We start from the raw sequence: 22,780 nt of genomic DNA on the forward strand, positions 1-22,780 counted from the left end.
TTTTTATTGCATAGTATATAACGATCAGGTATATTGCTTTTTATTATATATATTGAATATATATTTATTAAATACATATTTATATTCTATTGAAAATACATTTCAAAGTGTATATTTTAAAAGTAAAATAACACATTTAAATTTTATAATAAATATGTTGAATATTTAAAAATTATTATTAATTAATTATGTTTATTTTTCAATCCTTTTAATAATTATTTATATGGATTTTATTTGTTGCGCCTCTTGATAGATATCACTTCATACTTTGTTAGTAATTGTGCTTGCGAACGCCATCTATCAGTAAGAAACATTTTTTAACCCCATATGATAGGCGATATAATGATTCATGCATATATGAATAAACGTTTTGCCTACAGTAAGGGGCTGAATAATTTTTTTTTATCGATTGATGATAATATCATTGTTATTGACAAAGTTTATCTGTCAATAAGTTATTAAGGTATTTAATATTTATACAAATATATGACTACAAGTCATTGATATTAATTGTATCGAATAATGTAAAGAATTTAAATATATAAATTTTTTTTTCTAATAAATGTAACTTTCGTAGATAATGATGAAGAAACTAACATGCAACATGACGGTAAACAAACATTATCGAATAAGTTTACATTTTCTTCATACCTAATAATTTGTTTATATTAACGTTGAACAAATTTAAAAAATATTTTTAACATTAATATTATTGAAATGATTATTTTCTAAATTTATCATTGACGTAACCATAATATAGAACAAAGATAAAAAAGAAAATGTTTCCATATTGTTATATATTATATATATATATATATATGTATATAGCTGAATTCATCCAATCAAAGTCTCAGACTTTAACGTTTAGATAAATTCAAATTTTACCACAAAGACTTGACGTATTTACACTGAATAGAAATAATAAATTGTGATAATTAGAAAATATATATTATAATGTAAATAAAGAATCATTTTTAAGAAATTTTTTTCGTAGTGAATAATTTCGATATTTTCAATCAAATATATTTTGCTTTGTAACGTCCATATAACCGGATCCATTTGTGTGAGAGCTGTCAACAAGAACGAGATACTTTTGTCCTTGCATTCATTTCTTTATAACTTTAAATAATTCTTTAATAAATATGCCACGTACTAAGAGGAAAGAAAAACAAGTAGCTAAACAGGAAAGGTAATATATAGATAGCTTAATATATTAATTTAATAATCTTAATTCTTAAAAAGAAAAAAAAGAAAATAATTCTTATAATATAATAATTGTAAATGTAATTTCAGCAAACAAATATCTATAGCTATTCAGACTGATGATACTGACAATCTTGAGATAATTCGTTTGCAAGAACAATTAAAAATGTTACAATTAGAAAATGATACTCTGAAAAAACATGCTGATAGTAATTTTCTTTCTTCAAGAAACTTTTCTGTAAAAACTAATTTGGATGTCGTTCAAAGTCCAAAAAAAATTAATGAAACACTAAAGGGAGATCCTCAAGTTTTAAAAAGTGCTACCAAACAAAAAACATGTACGTGCAAAGGTAATTGTTCTACCAAAATATGCGGTTGTGTTAAGCACCAACGTAAATGTGGTCCAACTTGTAAATGTAATGATCAAGCTTGTCAAAATCAGGTAATTTTATCTATCAAATTTTTTACCATTGCTACTATACTCATATATTCACATACTCATATACTCATGATACTAATCTTTTTATTTTTATTTATAACAATAGAAATTAGAAAATAAAGAAAATATAGAAAGTACGGAAAATAAAATGTTAAATCAAACACAAAAGTTAGAAGATGTGTCTGTGAAAAGTGAAAATACACATCAGGGTTTATTCAGTCCTACGCAAACGGATAATGAAGTTAAACTCGATAATGTTCAGTTTGAGGAAATATCTTTTGATAATAAAAAAAAATTAACTTATGAGGATGAAGATTTTCAAGAAGAGGAAACAGTCGTGAAGAAGGATTTAAATCAAAGAAAAAAGAAAAATAAACAGCAACATGAAGACACATACGATATATCTGAAGTATAAAAAATTACAAAAATTATATAATTAATATAATATAATCAATATCGAAGATTATATTTAAATTATATTATCTATTAAGAGAGAGAGAGAGAGAGAGAGAGAGAGAGAGAGAGAGAGAGTGAAAGATAGAGAGGGAGAAGGAGAGATAATTATTAACTTAATTCTTATAGGTGAATACAAGCTTTGATCCTATGAAACCAAAACGTCAATTACCAAGAACTCCGCCACGTGCCAATGTTGATTCTGAATCTGATAATGTTGTAACTAATGTTGAAACACCTACAGAAAAAATTGAACAAAAAGATGATACCATTCCAGAAGGTAAAATTCATATTGAATACATTATCTTATAAATACATTAATAAATTTATCTGCTTTATAAACATATTAATTTTTTACAGTATTGAATCAAGAGAATGTAGATTTGGATAAACTCAGTATAGAACTCGTTAAATGTAATAAATGTAAAAGAAAATTTTATCCATGGAGAGTAGAAGTTCACGAAAGTGCTTGTCATAGATTGTAATCAACTATTTACACAAATATGTCTGACTATAACAAATGAAATGTCTATTTTATATATTTGACATGATAATTATTATAATAACTATATATTAATAATGATAAACAATATACGAGAAATTAAAATTTTTAACAAAAAGATCATAGAATAATTATCAGAATCCTATCTTAAGTTAATAAGGGAAAATAATACACTAAATCTTTGGCCCATTCAATATAATTATACCGAACAAGTTCTACTATACAATATTATTTCAATGCCATCTAACAATATAATAGAGCTAAATATAAATATATCTATATATAAAAATATATATTTATATATATTTTATATATATATATATATTTATATAGGTATGTATATGTAATGTTTATTATGTAACATATTTATGGTTTCTACGCGCAGTTGAGAAGTATATACTCATTTACGCACATAATACACTTTTAAAAGCTCGTATATCGCAATATTAGATATTACAATATTATCTAGGCTACTCTTTAAATTTCATTCATTATACTTACATCTGAAACTAATGAACGTTCTTTACTATCTCATTTATATACATTTTCGAATTTGACCATTCAATATCATAATTTCTTACCAATTAGTCAAATACAGTAGAACAGACACTGATCGTACTACTAAACTTGTGTAACTGATATAGTTATTCTTCATTTCGCTACATACGAAAATATTAAAAAAATACAATTTGCTAATACAGTGTTCTAATGAAATGATCTGTCAATGCAGTCACTGTTCTCTCACAAAATTGTACTGTTATTATAGTTACATATTCTGATGTTAATAACTACAATGTGGACATATGAAGAAAAAAAAAAACTGAAATGAAATAATTTATTAGAAATATAATATTATATATATATATATATATATATATATATATATAATTTTTTTTTTAATCCTTGTAAATTGAGAAAAATCATTAAAATCCATGTTGACGCTAAATTACAAAGTATGCTCTTATAAACTAACACAAACTTAATCCAATACAATTCATGTATATGAGATAAATATGTTTTTTATATATTTGTTTTCATCTAATTATTATAGTTTAACAACAGCACAGCACAGAATGATTACTAATTAGAAGAATAGAATGGTTTAAAATTTATATAGTAAAATGCATATAATAAATTACATTGAATATTTTCTTATTAATAAATGTGATAAATATATGTTAAAGAATATATGTTAATGTAAATATAAATAATACTGTTGGAAACTGTAAAGAAAAAAATCTGTTGAATTATAATAATAAACTGAAAAGGCACTCAGAATGCCTAGGACTAGAAATTGCACCCCTATATGTACATTACATTGCAAATAAATAATAATAAATGAATATATCATGGAGCTTTCCTATTCAATCCCGGTACGTAATGCAATGTATTAATAGATAATGAATTTATTAAAAAAGGTCTTTTTTTTTGTAGTCTTTTTAAAGTACAGTTCATAAAATATGAACTTTATATTTTTTATGAAGTGACACTTGGAAGTAGACTTTTATGCATAGATTTTACATTCAAAATTACATCTTTAAAAATTCCTTCTCTCTATATATAAATAGAAGTAAAAAAGTAAAATTTACAGAAACCCACAATATTTTTTTTGAAAATAGTTTGTGGTTACGACATTGACATTATTTGAAGAGAATACATGGTAACATATACACATGTTGTGTGCTTTGTGTATGGATAATTCATATATGCAATGTTCTTTTAATTACATTTATACCACACTACATGTTTTGACTTGTTATATTTTTTAAAAAAGAATGTTTTCACTGATTTTGGGAATATTTGACTAGTAACAATGGTACTACAAATGTATGATACCGAAAGATTTAATCCCTTAAATTGCATTCACTCAGCTTACATATAGTGAGCATACATTTTCATTTTTTCACCTATAAAATTTGTGCCTTTAGAAAAATGGAAGTATTTCAATAGAATACAAAAACATTAGTATTCATTATTTGAATAATAAGACTAATTTTACAGTCATCCCATATGTTTTAAAGATTTGTAAAAGATTCTTTCTGGCTGCTCTTGTTTTACATATCTAACTTTGTTCCTTATAATTTGCTCTGGCCATCTCTTAAAATGCAATATTTTCTTTTTTTCTTTTTTTTTATATATATATTTTCTTTAATACATATTAAAATAATAATGAACATAATTTTTGCTACTAAAAAAGAAATTAAGGATCCAATCTTTAACTAAAATTTTCCATCCACATTTATGCCATCACTTAGTATTACTGATTTTAAATTTTACAGTTTTGCTTATCAATAAAACTAGCTTATCAATAAAAACACTTTATGCAGATAAGGTATTGTCTATTGTAAAATTTAAAATCTATATCATTTGAATAGAGGTCATAAATGATACACGTCATTATATATTGTTGTGTAACCATAAGAGCTTTGCTTTCTAAACATTTTCTTATAATTTGTAATTAAAAATTAATTGTATATGTTGAATATCATATATAAACTAAATATATTCGTTTAAATACTGTCGTTCACATTTCAAGCATATAAAAGCATATAATATTATGTGTTAGTATTATCTACTAACATAATTAAATTGTAAATATAAGATAGAGAGATTTAAAAAAAAAAGAAACATTTAAGCAATGTTAGAGATTTTTTCAGTTCACTTATAATTCAGTGAACATATTGAAATCATATTTTTAAAAACTCATAATTATTTGAAGTTATTGAATTATAAAATATGAAAAGTGTTTAATATACATATTATATCAATGATTTAGATTATAATAGTCTGAAGAGACTAAAAAATTTCTTGAATAAAAAATATAAAATACACATTTATGTACGTAGTTATGATAGAGAATTATAATCTTATACAAAAACTTCATAAAATATTAAAAATTAAATGGTACGTGAATTCAAATGTTCGTGTTTAGCAGCATATGCTTTTAATGGCTTTATACATTTAGCCTTTCTTTTTTTCTTTTTTTTTTCTTTTTTTTTTCTTTTTTTTAAATATATTTTAGCACTTTAGGCAATAAACTCTGTACGTCTTAATTTTCATGTATATTTGTTACACATACATCGGTATAAATTATTTTGTTTATATTTTAGTCAAGGTGATAAAAATTTCAATGTCATTTAAGCTGATTTCAGAAATGGTATCACTTCTGAATTAAAAAAGCAATTGCAACATTTGTTTTCCTGCCAGGCATAGCCAAAATAATATTCACATTGAATCATGTAAACTGTGTATATTCGCTACAAGACACAAATAGAATGAAATCCATACCTTGTCTTTCATGTACAGATACTCAACTATGAGCTTAATAACTACTCATGATTATATACATTCGACCAATATTTCTATCTAGTTTAGTAATTAACACAGCAGATTCAATGTTATTATTGTTATTAAATTAGTATTAATATTATTATTGTGTTATTGTATATAATTATTATTACTACCATTATAATTATTATTTTAAATATTATTTAATATTATTATATTAAATATTATTTTCAGTAGAAGATTGAGAATGTAATGAAGAGTAGCAACCTTGACAAACTCTAACAGGTTTTAAAATTCCAAGTCTTGAAATTTTAGATTCAAATCTGCTACATCTGTATGTGAAAACAACGTTATAATAAATAAATTACTACCTTCCCCAGAGAAGAAGTAAATGCATTCTTTTTTTTTTTCTATGCAACATCAATTTTTTTCTATGCAACATCAATTTACCTTGAGCAGAACACTTGACCACAATTCCGACAATGGTGTTTCCTTTCACACAGATTAAATCTAACACCACATCCAACACAGGTATCTGCTCCTTCATCTTTCAGCCAATGATCAGCAACTGTACGGCCTGGCTGTTCACAAACACTCCATGAAAATACTCTACCACGAGTATCACCAACGTACACTGTTCTGTGATCTCTATGAATATCAAAACCAATGTAATAAATTATAAATAGTATTATTTATACGTGTTCAAAAATTAAAAAAAAAAAAAATAAAAAAAAAAGAAAAGAAAGAAAGAAAAGAGAAGAGAAAGAAAAGAAAAATGAAAACTTTAACACTGCCCAGTAATATATTACCTTGATAGCGATATATTACCTTGATACTGCCAGTGCCGTAATAGATGCTGGCTCTGCATTATCTTTTCGATCATAAGCAGTATGCATTGTTAATTTACTTCGAAAGACCAATTGTCTTTGCCATTTAAATCCATCTCTCAAGACATTTTGTGGATTAATCTTTTTGGGTTTTGTATCAGATTCATTAACCATTACAAAACTATCGGTTAAACTTGTATCACTTTTACTAGTTCTCAAAGCTCCTTCTGTATCTCCAGGATTGTTGTGTAATTTACTTTATAAAATATAACATTTGTTTTTAATATATTTTCTTCAATCTCTATATATTAAATTAACAAATTTTATTTAATTACCTTGTTTGTGTTCCTTCACTATCGGCACGTCCTCCTCCTTCGCTTTTTCTAAACATTGGATTTCCGCGACCTTTTCGTCTTAATATAACCGCAGAAGCATGATTACAATGTGATAAAGATTTGTTATTTGAACCATTACTAGATTCATTATCAGAACATTCTTCTTTTTCCTCGTGAGCCCTAGAAGCTTCTTTGGTATTTTCTGGTTCAGAGAGGCTACTTTCTGATCCACTTTTCATTAACATCCCTTTATTATAAACAAAATAATATAATTATAATAGAGACAATAATAGAATAAATATAGATTAAAGTATATAATAAATGTTTAAATAAAAATCATTTACCTGATCCTTCAGTAGATATACTCATTTGTTTTACTAATTCGTGAACTCTTTTCTTTGTACTTTCACTTTGGTCTACTTGTACATTTGGATCATCTTGTCCTTCTTTATCCCCATAAAGTTCCTCCAATTGTTCATCTTCCGCAGGCACTTGCACAAAATCCATCGACCACATCTGCGAAATTAATCATTTATTTGTTTATTATCTTCAAAATAATATACCTGACCTTTTTTTTTTTTTATGATCACAACGTACGCGTGCAACTCCATCCGTAGATCCAGTCATTATTACATTTTGTGAATCCCATTCATGTGTTTGACTAAATGCAACGCACAAAATTTGTTGCATCCTATCGGCTCTTCCAACGCATGTATTTACATTCGCTAATTCTTCACCATTTATACTCCATACATGTAACCATGTAGCAGCACAAGTGGCTATATCACCCTACATAAAATATATTTTATTAAAATTAATCATTAATATTTCAACAAATCATAGACATTTAAATATTTTCTATAAATACCGTTAGCTCGTTAATAGCTACTGCAGCTACTGGTCCTGCGTGTCCCCGAAGTTGGCGAACGAATAAACATCGGGATAAGTCCCAAATAATTGCAGTACCGTCTCTCGAACCTGACACAATAACATTATACGCCGTACTAGATGATAAACATGTTACAGCATCTGTATGACCATATAAACATTGTTTTATCGACAATTGACGTTTTACATACTCCCATACAATGACGACCTACAAAATAATAATAATAATTACATTAAATTCTCCTGAAATTTTTTTTTAATTTTTTTATCATTATTATTATTATTATAATTATTATTATTATAATTTAGAAGATCATGAATACATTAACTTACAGAACTTGTTCCTGCTGTTACTATCAATTTGGATGATGGACAAACACAAGCTACTATTTCTCCACTGCTTTGCATCATAGCTTCACATACAAATATTGCCTTATCGCTGTCATAATTGCCTATCCTCAAAGAATGGTCAGCAAAACCCCATGCGACATATTTATTATAAGATGGAGGAATAAGTGTTTTATTTTGTTCGACCGCTAATACTGCTTTGTCAACGTGAAGTATTTGACCAACGGGACTCTTCAACTCTGAATATATAATTAAAATAATTTAAAAAAGAAAACTATAAATTTATTCGAATGAATATTAAATATGATGTAATAATAAACCTTTAATAGGTTGAAGCGATGGTTTCAAGTTATCAAGATTATGGAAAAATAATTTATCAGATGTAGTAATACTTAAGCCTGGTGTAATGGGTCCAGGATCTATAACACTAATTCTTTGTGTCATCTTTTTTGCAGGATGCGGCTTCTTAAACAACTGTTTCGGTATTTGGCCAAAGTTATTTATAAAACCAATAGTAGCATTTTTCTTTAAAGGGTCATCAATACTGAAAAATGAAATGTAATTATATCAACAAAAAAAAAAAAAAAAAAATATTGTAATAATGTAATGAAAAATAGAACATACTTGTATATGTCGACGTTGCCTTCATAGAAAAGATGATGAAAAACATTAACAGCTTCAACAGCTGCAGGTCCATTCTGTTTACATCCAAATATCAAATCGATCCATTGATGAAGATGCTGTGAAACATAATCACATTCTAATGCAAGCCTATGGGCGCGTATAAATTCTCGTGGATCTTGTTTTGCCCACGGTGGAAGCACAATATCCCCAAGTTGTACACCACTTTGCTTAGAACCTGTTTAACAAAGTTGTATTTATTTTTAATATACGAACTTATTAGTGTTCCCTCTCTATCACAAATAATTTACTTGCCTAGATCAAAATGGTTTGAATTGACAAGAAATTCTGGAAGATAGAAGAACTCGGGTATAAGTTCCTTTACATCGGCCATATTATGTTTAGACGCAGAAAGCCAAGCTTCTTTAACGCTATTAAACATTCTGTCTGCCAAATCGAAATGACCACCCTAAATCAAAATCATTATATATAATCACATATAAATAATAATAATAATGGCTTATAAAAATTATCTTTTTTATTTTGATTCACGTACCTGTAGCCTTAAAAAGTGTTGTGTGAAAGGTTCCATTCTTACCAAGTAGGAACATACTATCATAGCTGAAGAGTAATGAGTTCCATAATGATAAGGTGGAGTTTCACCATGCGGGTCATCCCATTCTTTATATCTGTGAATGTGAATTATTTAATATTAAATAATTCCCTCTTGTCTTTTCTTCTTTACAAGAAAATAACAAAAAAAAAAAAAAATAAAAAATAAAAATAGAAAATAAAAAAAAAGAAAATAAAGAAAGAAAAACCTTTTCTTAAATTGTAATAATCGTTCAGGACTTTGTGCGCCCATAGGTTTACTGAAATCTCTGAATGTCGATGGGTCTGTTAAATCTAACTCTTCATTATCATAATCAGCTAAGATCCACGGGAATATTGGATATTGCATAAGATCGTTATAGCTACGTCCAGCTAAGGTATTGAGATGCATCAAATATTGAAAATTTGATATTTCTCCTCGCTGAAGACGAAAAAATTTATTTGATTAAATAAAATCCATTTAATGTTAAAATATATTATTGTTTAAAATACCAACCACCCATCGCTGTGTAACTGATGTTTCTCCTATTAGATTAGACAATAAGCCCGTTGCCTGCTCTACATTAGCAGTTCTTTTTTGACCAGCTACAGACTGTTGCGCACTATCGGCAATAGCAGTTGCAAAAGTCATAAATCTTTGGTATACTTTATTTCTTACTTTTCGTGGAAAAGCTAATAAATAATTCCTTCCATCGCCACTAAATACTTCTAATGCCATTGGCTGTAGTAAATATCTTCTCTTATGTACTTCTCTGAGAAAATAAATAAATAAATAAATAAATAAATAAATAAATAAATTAACCAATCAATTGTTAGTAACATTGATAAATACATTAGTACGTTAAATATACCTTATATCTTCATAATTGAATTTAGAACATTGTCGCATTGCCCTAGATCTTCTAGGGGAACCTGGTGAGGGTAAAATTGGTTCATAAGCTTCTGGTAAACTTTCGATATCTCTTATTTCTCTGGACTTTAAAAGCGTGAAACCATCTATTACATAAAAATGCTCTTTTCCAAATAATAGAAGGCCTTCTGTTGTATCTAAACCTTGAATCCTTGCGCATCTGAACATATGACTGATCTAAAATTAAAATTAACGTAAATTCCGCATAGTTCAGAAAGAAAAGAAAAAAAAAATTAACAGTATTACCTTTTCATGCTCTTCTAATAATCTTAATAATGTTTGATTATCCGGAACCGTTTGATTATTCTCTTCTTCTTGTTCATTATCTTCTTGCACTTCATCTGGTTCGCTGGCATGACGTTCTAACGTACATGGTACCATCGGTGGTTCGCTTTCCGTGGAAGTCTCATTAACATTTAATGGTGTATCGTCTATTACTGGATCACGTTCTCGTTCAAACATACCAGAAGAATTACCAAGTTGTTTTAAATAATACTCTTTACTATCTGTGCTTGTTGCCACTTTGTACTTTAACTGTTTCTAATTTAAAAAAAGAAAAAAATTTATTTTATTACTTAGTTCTTTTTTTTTTAATTGAATTTTTTAGTTGAAAATTTAATTTAATAATATTTCATAATTATCATGATACAACTTACATTATCTGGATGTTCCAGTTCAGGCCGATATGGATAATGTATATAAAAAAGATCATTTTTCATCATTTTTTTACGCATCCTACAAGGCCCTTCAGTCATATCTAACATCCATTTGTCTAATTTAGTAGGAGTTGGTGGACCCCATAGACCACGTTCTCTTGTTAATTCTGTTTCTGTTTGCAACCATTCCTAATAGAAAAAAGAAAATAATAATAATAATAATAATAATAATAATAGTAATAATAATAATAATAATTGAAAACGTAAATTTCAATTATATATTTTCATAATTAAGACAGAGACTTTAAATACTATTAATTACTTGATATACGTAGCGCTGTGTATGCTGATTGGTTTGTTGATGTTGTAATTTTCTTGCTGCAGCAAGTTCTCTAACCAATGCAATATGTTGTTCTGTCCATTGGGATACTGTACTGTGATGCAATCTAAGTTTAACGCGCACAGATTCTTCTTTTCTAACTTTCGTTCGACTTGCTAATCTTGTTAATCCTCCTGTTACTTTTTGAATTTTCTATCATTTCAAATAAATAAAATATTCTTTATTATTATAGCATTATAATATTTAACTTGATATAATATTAGTTGAAATATATCATTTAATACATACCGATTGTATTTGATTGTGAAGTTCCCAAGGTACTCTATAAGAAGCTTTTCTTTCAAGAACTAAATAATTCGCCCAGAGTCTTGCTGCAGCTTCCTGTACCTGTTCTCTGACCATTGCTAACTCTGGTGCACGTTCATTAGCTACAGGCGGCAAAAGAGTTATTTTAAAAACTTCTTCTATAGCAGGTTTCTTGCATACATATAGCTCTTCCCAAACCCTAATTGCTGCAACAGCCATTAAATTGTGACCCTGGTGAGACATTAATCTATCATCACTCGATTCAACTTGTGGATTAACATGCCATGTTGTTTTCATATTAGTATCTAACATAATTTTTATTTCAGCTGTTAATAGCAGCAAACAAAATGTGAGACAGCCAATAAATTCTAGCTCATGATTTCCAGCACCAAATACCAAAACTCTGTAAAATTTCAATTGTTACATCATCGATCATTATAAAAATATAATAAAAATATAAATAATTCTTTTTACCTGTGAGTAGTAAGTTTATGTAATGCTTCTAATACAGCCATTTGATCAGCAATAGAATCTGTTGGCCTTGATAGTAAGAATAAAATTGTTCTATTCAGGCAGTGATGAAGACCTTCCATACTAACTACTCCAGATCGTCTTTTAGCTTGCCCAATTAGTTTAACAATAAAATCAAATACTTCGTGTGGATCCTTTGTCAATGCACCTATATAATAAAATACAAATACTATATATAATATGTTCTATAAACAAAGTTAATTCAATTCCGTTAATATATCCAATATATTAAGTTGTAACTACCTTGCCATAATTTATCTACTATCCTAGCCGCAACGTAACAAACATTACTAGTGATATTATTGACAGAACCACCAGGTACAACAGGAAGTGCTGCTTGTTCACCAATTAAAACGTCTGCAGCTAAAAGATGTTCCATTAAAATAGACAAAACTTCTGTTTGGTAACACATTTGTTGTCCCACAGATGCATGCTCTGGCCATGCTTCTAAAACAAGATCTATAGCTGGTGGAGATTTTGTTGTTACTGGCATAGAAAGAGAGTCTACAATAATGACTCTTAAAAAGTCCATAACAAATTTTTTTGCAAAATGATTTGTTAATCCAATGTCCTTTGATGGAGATCTTACCAATACTGGTTCTTGCTAAAAAATTAAGAAGAAAAAAGAAAAAGAAGAAATGAAAGCAATAAAAAAAAATATACGTTTTTATTAAAAATGTATTATAAATTAAAGATACTTGAATTTATTTACCTCATCTGCTGGTGTACTTGCGCCACTACTATCTTGACTAGAACTTGCAGGCCTTGGAAACAAAGTACCAGCTAATGCTCCCAAAACATCAGCAGACATGAAAACTTGCATAAAGTCAGTGAAATTATGGTACAGAAAAAATAGGAACTGTATTATTATCACTGGATAATCAGTTAACCAAACAGGTAATGATTCTGGACTATAAAAAAAAGAAATAATTAAATCTATGCAATATAATGACCAGACAAAATATAACATACACATACTTATTTGAATGGTTGTTCAGCATAGTTCGCACCATGATTAATAACGTGACTACAGCTTCTGGACAAAGACTTATTCTGCTAGCAAAAGAAGATAGAGCATGATTTGCGGGAACTCCAAACATGAAATTCCATAGATTATTTAAATCGAGTTTTGAATCCATTGGTAATAATTTTATTGGCTGTCCCATCATAAGAGAAATAAAAAGAAAATAAAGTTCTGGAACAAGATCAATATGTTGTGGTAGTAACCATCCAAGATGTTGAAATCCTGGTACATGAAGGCCTGAAGGCTTAATATCACCACCAGACATCTGTTGATGACATCCTACGAAAATATATATAAAATATTATTCTATTATTCGATTATTTTTAAGTTATTCTATTATCTTTTACATACCAAGTGCTAGTGCCATTTTATTATGATCAGTATGACGTAGCCAGCCACCATTACTAGTGCCTTCTTTAAATTTTTGTAGAATTGACTGTACTGAACACACAGCAACTAGTATACGCAATCCCCAAATAACAGTAGTACTATGAAGACTAGGTTGAAGAAACAATAATATCCAATCTAGGCCTAATACTTTGGCTAACTCTTCACACATACTATAAAATATTTATAATATACGGATAATGAATATGATCAATGATTATAAAAACACTAGATATTAAATTAAAATATATGATTTGTATCCTTACTTTATATTCACTTTGGCACCAGTAAATAAGAGCGAGTGTAAAAGTTGTAAGCAACGATTTCGTAGAAGTATACCTTCACCCTCTCCCTCTTTATTTCCTTCACTTTCTCTAAGAACTAAATGTTTTTCTGAATTTAATGGTAAAGTAGCCACAATAAATTGACCAAACCTGAAAAAATATATAAAAAGATTTTAATTATTTTACATCTATTATGTCTAAAAAATAATCCATAAATAAATATTTTCTTAATAGTTCTTTACCAGAGTAAATCAGCCTGTCTTGGCTGATTCAATAATATACTAAGTAAAGCCAGTAAAACCTGTCGTGTGCTATTTTGTTTAACATCACTAAGTATATGTAATAATTTATGTACTAATTGCAAATCCCTCATTAATCGTAAATTTGTACGTTTTTCGCTAGATTCTGCTATTAACTCATATAAGTGTTCTAAAAGAGATCTTAATAATTCTCCAGGTGCTTCGTGCCAAACCTTTAGGGAAAGTATATATAACAAGACATGAAATATCTTTTTATTAACGCGATGAAATATCTTTTTATCAAACATTAATTATTTTATTTTACCTGTAGATCACATAAAAGATCTTGAAATGCTGTAACATTAGGAATTGCACTGGTTTCTCTACCACTGTCAACTGTACCAACTAGACTAAATGTGAGATGTAATATATGACTATTCAAAAGAGCACATTTTCTTCTTAATAACATGGCTAATGTTTGATATCCTCTACGACGATCCATTTCTTGTTGCGCTGCCTGATTTGATCTCACAACACATACTAATGCTTTAACAGCTGCATACAGAGATTCTACATCTTGTGCCATGGCTATTAGACCTGATAAAGAAGAACAATATTATAAAAATTATATATTAATAACGATTTTAAATCTATCAAATATTAATGTTTCTTACCTAATAAAACTGAACATCCTCCCACATTATCAATCGTAGTAGCTACAGGACGAGGATTAAAAACTCGTACTCCTAAATATCCTACAACCACACCACCTAAAGCTCGAGCTGGTCCACTAAGATGGCCTGCAGAATTATGAAGGACTCTAATTGGTGTGGCATTTTCATGAGATGACATACCAAGCTAAAAAATAATAAATTATATTAATATTATATTCCATTCCACCTTTCTTTTTATTATATTATTATTATTGTTGCTGTAGAGTAAGTGAAAGAAATAAACCGTATATAATGATTTTTCTCTTTATATCTGTACTCAGAATTAGGCGTCTCTTATAACATCCTTCTCTCATATTAAATATTTCGCCTACTCTTTATTTACACCATATATATATATATATATATGAGACGACTAATTCTGAGTACAGATATAAAGAGAAAAATGAATACGTAGCAAGAAAGTGTGTGTGTGTGTATGTGTGTGCGCGCGCATAAGCGCGAGTGGTTTTTCTTTAAGAACAAAACAGACATAACCAGAATTGGTGTGTCGAAGAATATAGATACATTTTGACTTTCGACTTAACTATTCTATTTTCTCACTCCAAATTTCAAAATCTGTTCTTGTCTCTTAAAAATCTATTCGTCGATTACTATTTACTAACAACAGCACAATAGAATAATAAAAGTACTCATTTCAACGTACAATTTCCCAAATTATTTATGATATTCAGAACACATATTGATATTAATTATTTCTGAACTCGGCATATAATACAGTCAGACATTTCAAAAAAATGAATAAATTTAAATCAAAAGTACCTGTTTAGCAATTGACTTATTATCAGCTCTGCTATAGACTTTCCTAATTTTAGCTAATGTCAGCTGAGACATAGCTTTTGCATTTAATCCAAAAACAAGTTTTTCTTCCACTACAAGAGCTGACAAAGGTTCTGGACCTGTAAACATAATACTATTAATATAATTTCATAAAAACGTTTTGTATCCATTAATTATATGTTAAATCAATAATAATACCTGATAATTGTGGTGCTTGTAAACTTCCCATATAATGTGGACCTAATCTGAATAAAGCTGCAATATTCTGAGAATTGAATACTTCTTCAACTAAATGACATGGTCCTTGTTTCCAAGTAAGTCTGGAATATCGTCTCCAGCATGGTGGTGTACCAATATATCCATAAACTGGTGAAGCAACTGTTAAATTAGCTGCTCCACCACCCGGAACTTGAGTGATGTAATGAAGCTATATTAAAAAAAAAAAATTATTAAAAAAAAAAAAAAACTATCAGAAACAAGTAATTTTATTAATCTTACCTTTTGACTATGAATGTGCTGTCCATCTAAATATAACGAAAAACTAGAATTCTTTAAAACAGCACGATTTAATACGATTGCTATATGATGCCATTGTCCTTCATGTAACAAATCAGGGCACCAAACTCTAGCTCCACATTCGCCAGTACCTTCGGGTTCCCATTCTCCAACATCTAAGAAAATTTTCATTATTTTACCTCTTTTAACGAATATTTTTATATTAATATAAAAATAAGCTGTATATATTTTTATAGTTTAACAGAAAAAATTTATAGAACAAAATCTTACTCTGAGGCATGGTCGTTTCTTGAGTAGAAACAATGATAGCCTTATCTCTAGCACTGAGAACAGCAATCAAACAAATTAAATCTCTTGAAGATTGAGGAGTACGTACTAATGTTAATAGTCTTACACAATGAGGATCTGTTCTAGGATCACTAAACTTATCAATACATATCCATGTACTATATGTTAAACCAGTTTGTGGTGGAAATAATCTGTCGCCTAAAATGATTATCTTTTAGTAAACAATTGGTACAATAAGAAAAAAAAAATAATAATTTTTAAAATTTTTATTTCAATATCTACCAGAACCAATTCCTCCAAGTACACTGTTGTCAGCAGTTACCACCGTAGGCGGGGTTGTACTCTGAGGTGCAATACTTGGTAAATACAAACAGGCAAATCCTTCTGCACTCATATCTAGTTCAACAAATGGTGGTAAAGTACAGGAACCATGAGCTCTGAAATCTTTGGGAGTTGTCATGGATACCAAAGTTTTAATACGTGTTAAAGGGACTGGTCCTCCTCTAGGTTTGTTTGGTTCGATATCATCAAGTGAAATACAACACAAAGGATCTCCCAAGCGTAAAAATTCTCTAAAAAAAAAAAAAAAAAAAAATAAAAAAGAAAAAGATAAAGAAAAAAAAGGTAATAAAATTAACTTCAATTGAAAATTAACAATTAAATATAAAAATATGAAATGATAACATTTTATAATTTTTACCTTAAATCTCTAGGTTCTAGAGATTGAGCTGCAAGTCTCTCTATTATATATTGTAATGGTTGATGTAAAGGATGAATTTCATCTTGCAAAGCAATTCTACCCATAGATAGTAATTCACCCGCCATACCAGCTTCGCACATCACCTGTTGGTTCCTTTCGGAACGTACTAAACTTTTAATAATTTCTGCTATGTATAACTGTAGAGCTAATGCAAGTTGTGGATTTGAAGGATCAGATATTGATGGAAGCAAATGAAGCATTCCAACGACAATACCAGGATGAACTACAATAGGTTCAGGAGTAGGAGGACTTAGATTTAAAGGGTTTATGGCACATCTCTTTCCACTTCCAGGAGAGTCAAAAGACTTTTGTTGCTGGAAAAAGAAAAAATAAAAAATAAAAAAAATATTAACAAATGTTAAAAGATATATTTTATAAATGTCTTATATTTATTATTTATATTAGAAGCTTACTTCCACACTAGCTTGTTTATGACTAGGTGATCTCATACTGATCCCGGCCATATTAGGTTTATCAAAAGCATCAAGTGCAACATCATATAGAAGTCGTAATAGTAAACACGCATACGCTAATGTTCTTGACATGCCATCTGGAAATGCTGGCTCTAATACATTTCCAGTAAAAAGAGTTGATAACATGTTGTGATAATTCATAGTAGGTATTATATTCATTTCAGCCAGTTTAATTTGTGTTGAAAAACATCCAAGAAGTCGTAATGTATCACATAGACTTGATTGACATATCTAAAAAAGAATTTAATAAATATTAGAAAACTACACCATATATATATATATATATATATATATATATATATATATATATATATATATATATATGGTTAATAATTTCTATTAATTCAAACATAGATTCCATATAACAATTATACCTCATGATGAAAAAATTTTGCATTTGCGGGCTCGAAACGCATTGCTGTACTTATTGTATGGAACACCACATGTAGTAATGTTAATAATTGTATTTCATCTTGCGGAGTTCTTTGCACAACATCGTTACAAGGCTCAGTATTATTTCGTACTTGTTGCCCAAGTTGACCCTCCAGAGAGACAAGCACCGACATAACGTAAACAAACCCTCCAACTTTACGGAATACTGTTCTTGTACGATGAGATTCTCGTAGGCACGCTAGTAATGACTACAATATAAAAAGTTAATATTTATATAATTTACATATCTTCCATATAAAATATATTATAATAAATATACAATTATATGACACTAACTTTCAATATATGTGTTTTTAAGACCAAAGCATTTGAGGGTGCAGAATGCATAACTCCTAATAAAGTTGCCATATCATCATCACCACCAGCACTAAGTATCAATTCCCTTACTATTCCAAGTGCAGGATAGCGACAATCTGTATATGGTACAAGATTATGGGCACAACGTGCTCCACCACATTCTCTGAATAAATTTGCATTCTGTACATTTCCAGCTAATAAAGTTGTTAAAGCTTCCATGACTAAGGCACCCAAACGTTCATCTTCTGGGGATATTTTATATTCTGTAAATATATCTTTAAATATATTAAATCGAGATAAATGCAAAATTAATATATTCAATTTAGTACAATTCTCATAAATAAAATATTAAAATGGATAAATATATCTACATATGTTTATAAAAATAAAAACAATCACCTAGTCCTTGGTCCTGTGCAGCCTGTTTGTCTTTAAGTAATGTAGCATAATGGTGAAGACAAGTAACAAATACTTCCAACATGCCTACTTCTCTGTATACATCTTTAAAAATTGTATTGTGTCTAAAAAATATAATTTTTGAAAAAGATTATATAAAATTTAAATATAAAGATACTTTTAAGAGAAACAAAAAATTAATTGATCAAAAATATTTTCTATATTACCTAAGTATATTCAGAAGCGTTTCCATACACATGATACTACAAGTAACAGAATTATTCGCCTTGAGTAATATAGATAAAGATATAAGTTCTTTACAAGGCACAAAATTAAGTTGAAATACTATGAATTCCAACAGCTGAAAAAACTTCTGTTGTATTTCTAAATTTTTCAAATGAATCTTTTCTGCAAATTGTGATAAAGTGTTCTGTCCTTCCAATATAAAATAATTAGCATTATCACTATGATAAACGCTTGAAATAGCATCGAGAATAGTACAGCAAAGAAGTGATGAACTTGACTTAACAAATACAGATTGTAACACTTGAAATGCTTGAATATTTCGAACACTTCCTCCTAAAGTAAAAATAATATAATATAAAGACAAAAAATATGCATATGAACAAAACAATTTTTATGGTGAAATATTACCTCTATTACTTGGTTGAGGTAAGGTAAATCCAAGCATTTGAAATAATGAACCCATACTGGCTTGACTTGGTTTTAATTCAGTATGTCCACACATTGTCAAAGATGCCAACATCAGTACTAAATTTCGAATAGCATCTTGTGCTTCTGCTCTGCTATCTTGTTCTAATCTCAAAGGAGCGTGTCTGTAATAGGAAAAGAGACTTTAGAAGAAAAAGAGAAAAAAAAAGAAAAAAATATATATATAATTTTTTTAATTATTATACTTACTTTAACAAAAAGTCTGATAAAAAAATGTATCCCTGGCAAGTACGAAAATCATCCAAAAGTGTTTGTGATACTTCACTAGAATCTTTCAAGAAACAAAATACTGTAACAAACATTTCTACAACTTCCAATAGTGCAAGCTCAGGTACACGTTGCATATTATCAATACACAATGCTATACACCCTTTATCTATAAACGAAATTTAAAAAACAACTTTTATATATATATAGAAATAAATATTAAAATTAAATATTATGAGATCATAATAGGTGTTTAAAAATGACTTACAACCCAGCTGAGCAATTACCAAAATATCTTGAAACTTACTGTGTATGTATGCTACTACATTTTGTGTAAGACCATGTCGGGATAGTGTCATTAAAACCTCAGCAGCACTTTTACGCCACATAACATTATACTGAGGACACCAACTTGTGATTGCCAAGAACAATAATGCCAAATCATCTTTACGAGCAAGTTCTTCTGCAGGATATGGATGACTGCATAAACGCACTAGTAACTAGATGTAAGAAAGGAATAATATTAAATTATCTATTCTTGAGAGAAAAAAAAAATCGATACAAACAATTTCATATATATTATTACCTGAACAAATATTTTTTGTAATAATATTCTACGTTCTCTAGGTGTAAATTCACTGTTTGCATCAGTAATATCAGCTTCCTCTTCATTCATCTCAGGTAAGTCAAGAAATAGATATAAACATTTAACCAATGTTGATGGAACAGACGCAGCAGTCATTGCCTGTATCAGAGATGCATCTCCTGCCGCAAGTAAATTCAATGCTGACAGTAACATCCAACCATTACTCGATTCTTCACTATTTTCTATCTCTAAGAACTTAACAATAGCACAACTTGCAGTTTCAATACTTTGGTTACTTGCTCTTCTTCTAATCTCAGATACCATTAATCGCGAAACTTGTTGTGTAAATGCTAAAATATCCCAAAATTTTTCATTCATATCTCCAGAAGGACTAGAGCCAAATACCTAATTAAAATAAACACAGCATTTCACTATAAATTTTATTGGTATAAATATATAAATTTAAATAAAAAATATACCTTGCAAAACAATGGTAACATATTATATAATTTATCATCACGTTCAGCATCAGAAAGGGGATGTGGAGGATGGCTATATTCAGAGAAAAGTTTTTTAAGATGCATAAGACCCAAAGCAGTATGTTGGGGATTCGTGCTGCTCGTAGATTCATCTAAACTACCCATACTGCTGGAACCCATACCTCCGACACTTGTACCCCCTCTTAATTTTCGCATTATGTTCATATTTAAAAGTTACTGAAATTGAATAAGAAAATATATTCTTATATATCAAAATGTTTTTTCTTTTCCTTTTTTTTTTTAAATAATTAATTGTTATTAATTACGTACGAAAGGTAAATACGATATAAAAGTATTTTAAATTTTCTTAATAAACATACTTTAAGAATAATAAATTATTTGACTAAATATCATATTACATAATTTAATTGAATGTGAAATACTATTTATGACAAGTATTATGATAGAATATTATGATTGTTAGAAACAAAAAAAAAACAAGAAAAACGTATGTTTCAAAAATTCATTATAGTAACGTTATAAGTATTAATAATTTTCGTCGTACATAATACGTGGAAATTGAATATCTTTACGAGAAATATACGGAGACACCATTTTCTTGGTCAATGATATCGAAGATTATATTCTTATAATAATATTTAAAAAAATCTTTAGATTCTAATTTAATGACACATTGATCAGTGTGTTATTCGGCTCAATATTTACGTCTGTTCGCTTATCAAAACGTCAAGCTAAGCTGTCAAAGCGAACTACTTCGAAACCGCCCATAATTATGATTATGAATACTTATACAACAATGTTTTCTTATAAAACTTTATAAACGGTAAACAATTCAATATTACCTGAAATTTATTGCAGATTGAAAAACTCTACATTTTTTTTTGTAATATCACTTTTTCGTCTGGTATATTTAATATTTCAGTAGCAGCAGCCATTTTCATATTCGTCGTTTCCTTTGGCCCACAACCGATGCGATACGTCGATAAGTGTCACGTGATCTGCAGCGATAGCAGCTCTAGCACACTAAGGCATTGCGGTCAAGATTGGACATTATTCAAATGTCAAAATTTTTCCCACCTTTTTAACAATAGCGTGCATTTTACATCCAACCAAAAAAAAAAAAAAATGATGTTCGTTTCAACTATCGACAATTAAAAATTTAATAATTAACGTTATAAAAAAAAAAAAAATACATAAAACCTTATTAAACGTAGAAAAATTGCTATCGAAAAATTCAATTTATTATTTAACTCTATATTTAAATCATATACATATATATATGATTATATATGTGTGATATATGTGTGATTTTATAATGCGTAACTTTATAATTTTGAAATTCGCGCCTTAACGTTACGTACGTGACGAACTTATATATCAGAATATTTTTTTTTCCTTCTTTGTTTTTGCTTTTTTCAATGAGAAAATTTCTTTATTCAATTATTCAATTATTCTTCCGTCAGTTAAGTGTCTCTGCACTTTCTAATGGATTTCTGGAATATCCAAGGTCATAATATAATTCTCACCATTAACTTTCGACGATTTCCAGTGAAAAAAGAAATAAAAATACTGCATTCACTAAACATGAAACTGGAGAGTACAAGTATGAATATTTATAATGAATAAAGTTATAATTAAGTCTTTCGGTAAATTTCGAAATTTATCTTCTCTCCAATTCCTCCATAAATTGAACCAAGAAGAAACACTCATCTTTCTCAATAAAGATCAGACTGCCATAATCAATCATTTGTACAAACATTCTAGACTCATATGCGCCTTAGAATTTCCATTAAACTCTGATTGGAAAACGGCACTAAAGAAATTTGCAAGGTCGCCTCTGCCGCACCTACCAATGGAGTCGATTATCT

At 28.6% G+C, this 22,780-nt stretch overlaps 2 protein-coding genes across 5 annotated transcripts; one reads left to right on the forward strand and one right to left on the reverse strand.

Moving 5' to 3' along the window:
- Positions 1 to 857: 857 nt before the first annotated feature.
- Positions 858 to 3,400, forward strand: LOC118450107 (uncharacterized). The gene is made up of 5 exons (XM_035885569.2): positions 858 to 1,189; positions 1,294 to 1,645; positions 1,749 to 2,051; positions 2,225 to 2,375; positions 2,456 to 3,400. Exons 1-5 carry the CDS (start codon positions 1,143 to 1,145, stop codon positions 2,578 to 2,580), a joined length of 978 nt encoding a protein of 325 aa, XP_035741462.1. The 5' UTR covers positions 858 to 1,142; the 3' UTR covers positions 2,581 to 3,400.
- A 131-nt stretch (positions 3,401 to 3,531) lies between these two features.
- Positions 3,532 to 22,676, reverse strand: bchs (WD repeat and FYVE domain containing 3 bchs). 4 transcript variants are annotated; one of them, XM_035885564.2, is made up of 46 exons: positions 22,439 to 22,676; positions 21,755 to 21,935; positions 20,892 to 21,128; positions 20,413 to 20,817; positions 20,134 to 20,326; positions 19,809 to 19,995; positions 19,542 to 19,723; positions 19,115 to 19,466; positions 18,891 to 19,012; positions 18,471 to 18,766; positions 18,116 to 18,382; positions 17,682 to 17,972; positions 17,209 to 17,582; positions 16,791 to 17,080; positions 16,491 to 16,706; positions 16,203 to 16,375; positions 15,903 to 16,131; positions 15,687 to 15,823; positions 14,868 to 15,051; positions 14,519 to 14,790; positions 14,197 to 14,426; positions 13,937 to 14,104; positions 13,635 to 13,843; positions 13,238 to 13,562; positions 12,972 to 13,170; positions 12,503 to 12,863; positions 12,203 to 12,407; positions 11,711 to 12,131; positions 11,405 to 11,614; positions 11,083 to 11,271; positions 10,673 to 10,966; positions 10,368 to 10,603; positions 10,013 to 10,268; positions 9,726 to 9,937; positions 9,461 to 9,593; positions 9,220 to 9,373; positions 8,908 to 9,142; positions 8,604 to 8,827; positions 8,269 to 8,522; positions 7,916 to 8,143; positions 7,645 to 7,836; positions 7,392 to 7,563; positions 7,048 to 7,294; positions 6,714 to 6,968; positions 6,336 to 6,533; positions 3,532 to 6,217 (listed from the first exon to the last, which is right to left on the reverse strand). In XM_035885564.2, the coding sequence occupies exons 3-46, from the start codon at positions 21,114 to 21,116 to the stop codon at positions 6,103 to 6,105; spliced, it is 10,317 nt and encodes a 3,438-aa protein (XP_035741457.2). In that variant the 5' UTR covers positions 21,117 to 21,128; positions 21,755 to 21,935; positions 22,439 to 22,676; the 3' UTR covers positions 3,532 to 6,102. The 4 variants fall into 4 exon arrangements, with proteins under 4 accessions (XP_035741457.2, XP_035741459.2, XP_035741456.2 ...); XM_035885566.2 differs by having other exon boundaries at positions 18,471 to 18,754; positions 21,755 to 21,989; XM_035885563.2 differs by having other exon boundaries at positions 21,755 to 21,989.
- Between the last annotated feature and the right edge of the window lie 104 nt (positions 22,677 to 22,780).

The sequence above is a fragment of the Vespa mandarinia genome, chromosome 4 (genome assembly GCF_050613455.1).
Source record: "Vespa mandarinia isolate Hongniang chromosome 4, ASM5061345v1, whole genome shotgun sequence".
NCBI lineage: Eukaryota > Metazoa > Arthropoda > Insecta > Hymenoptera > Vespidae > Vespa > Vespa mandarinia.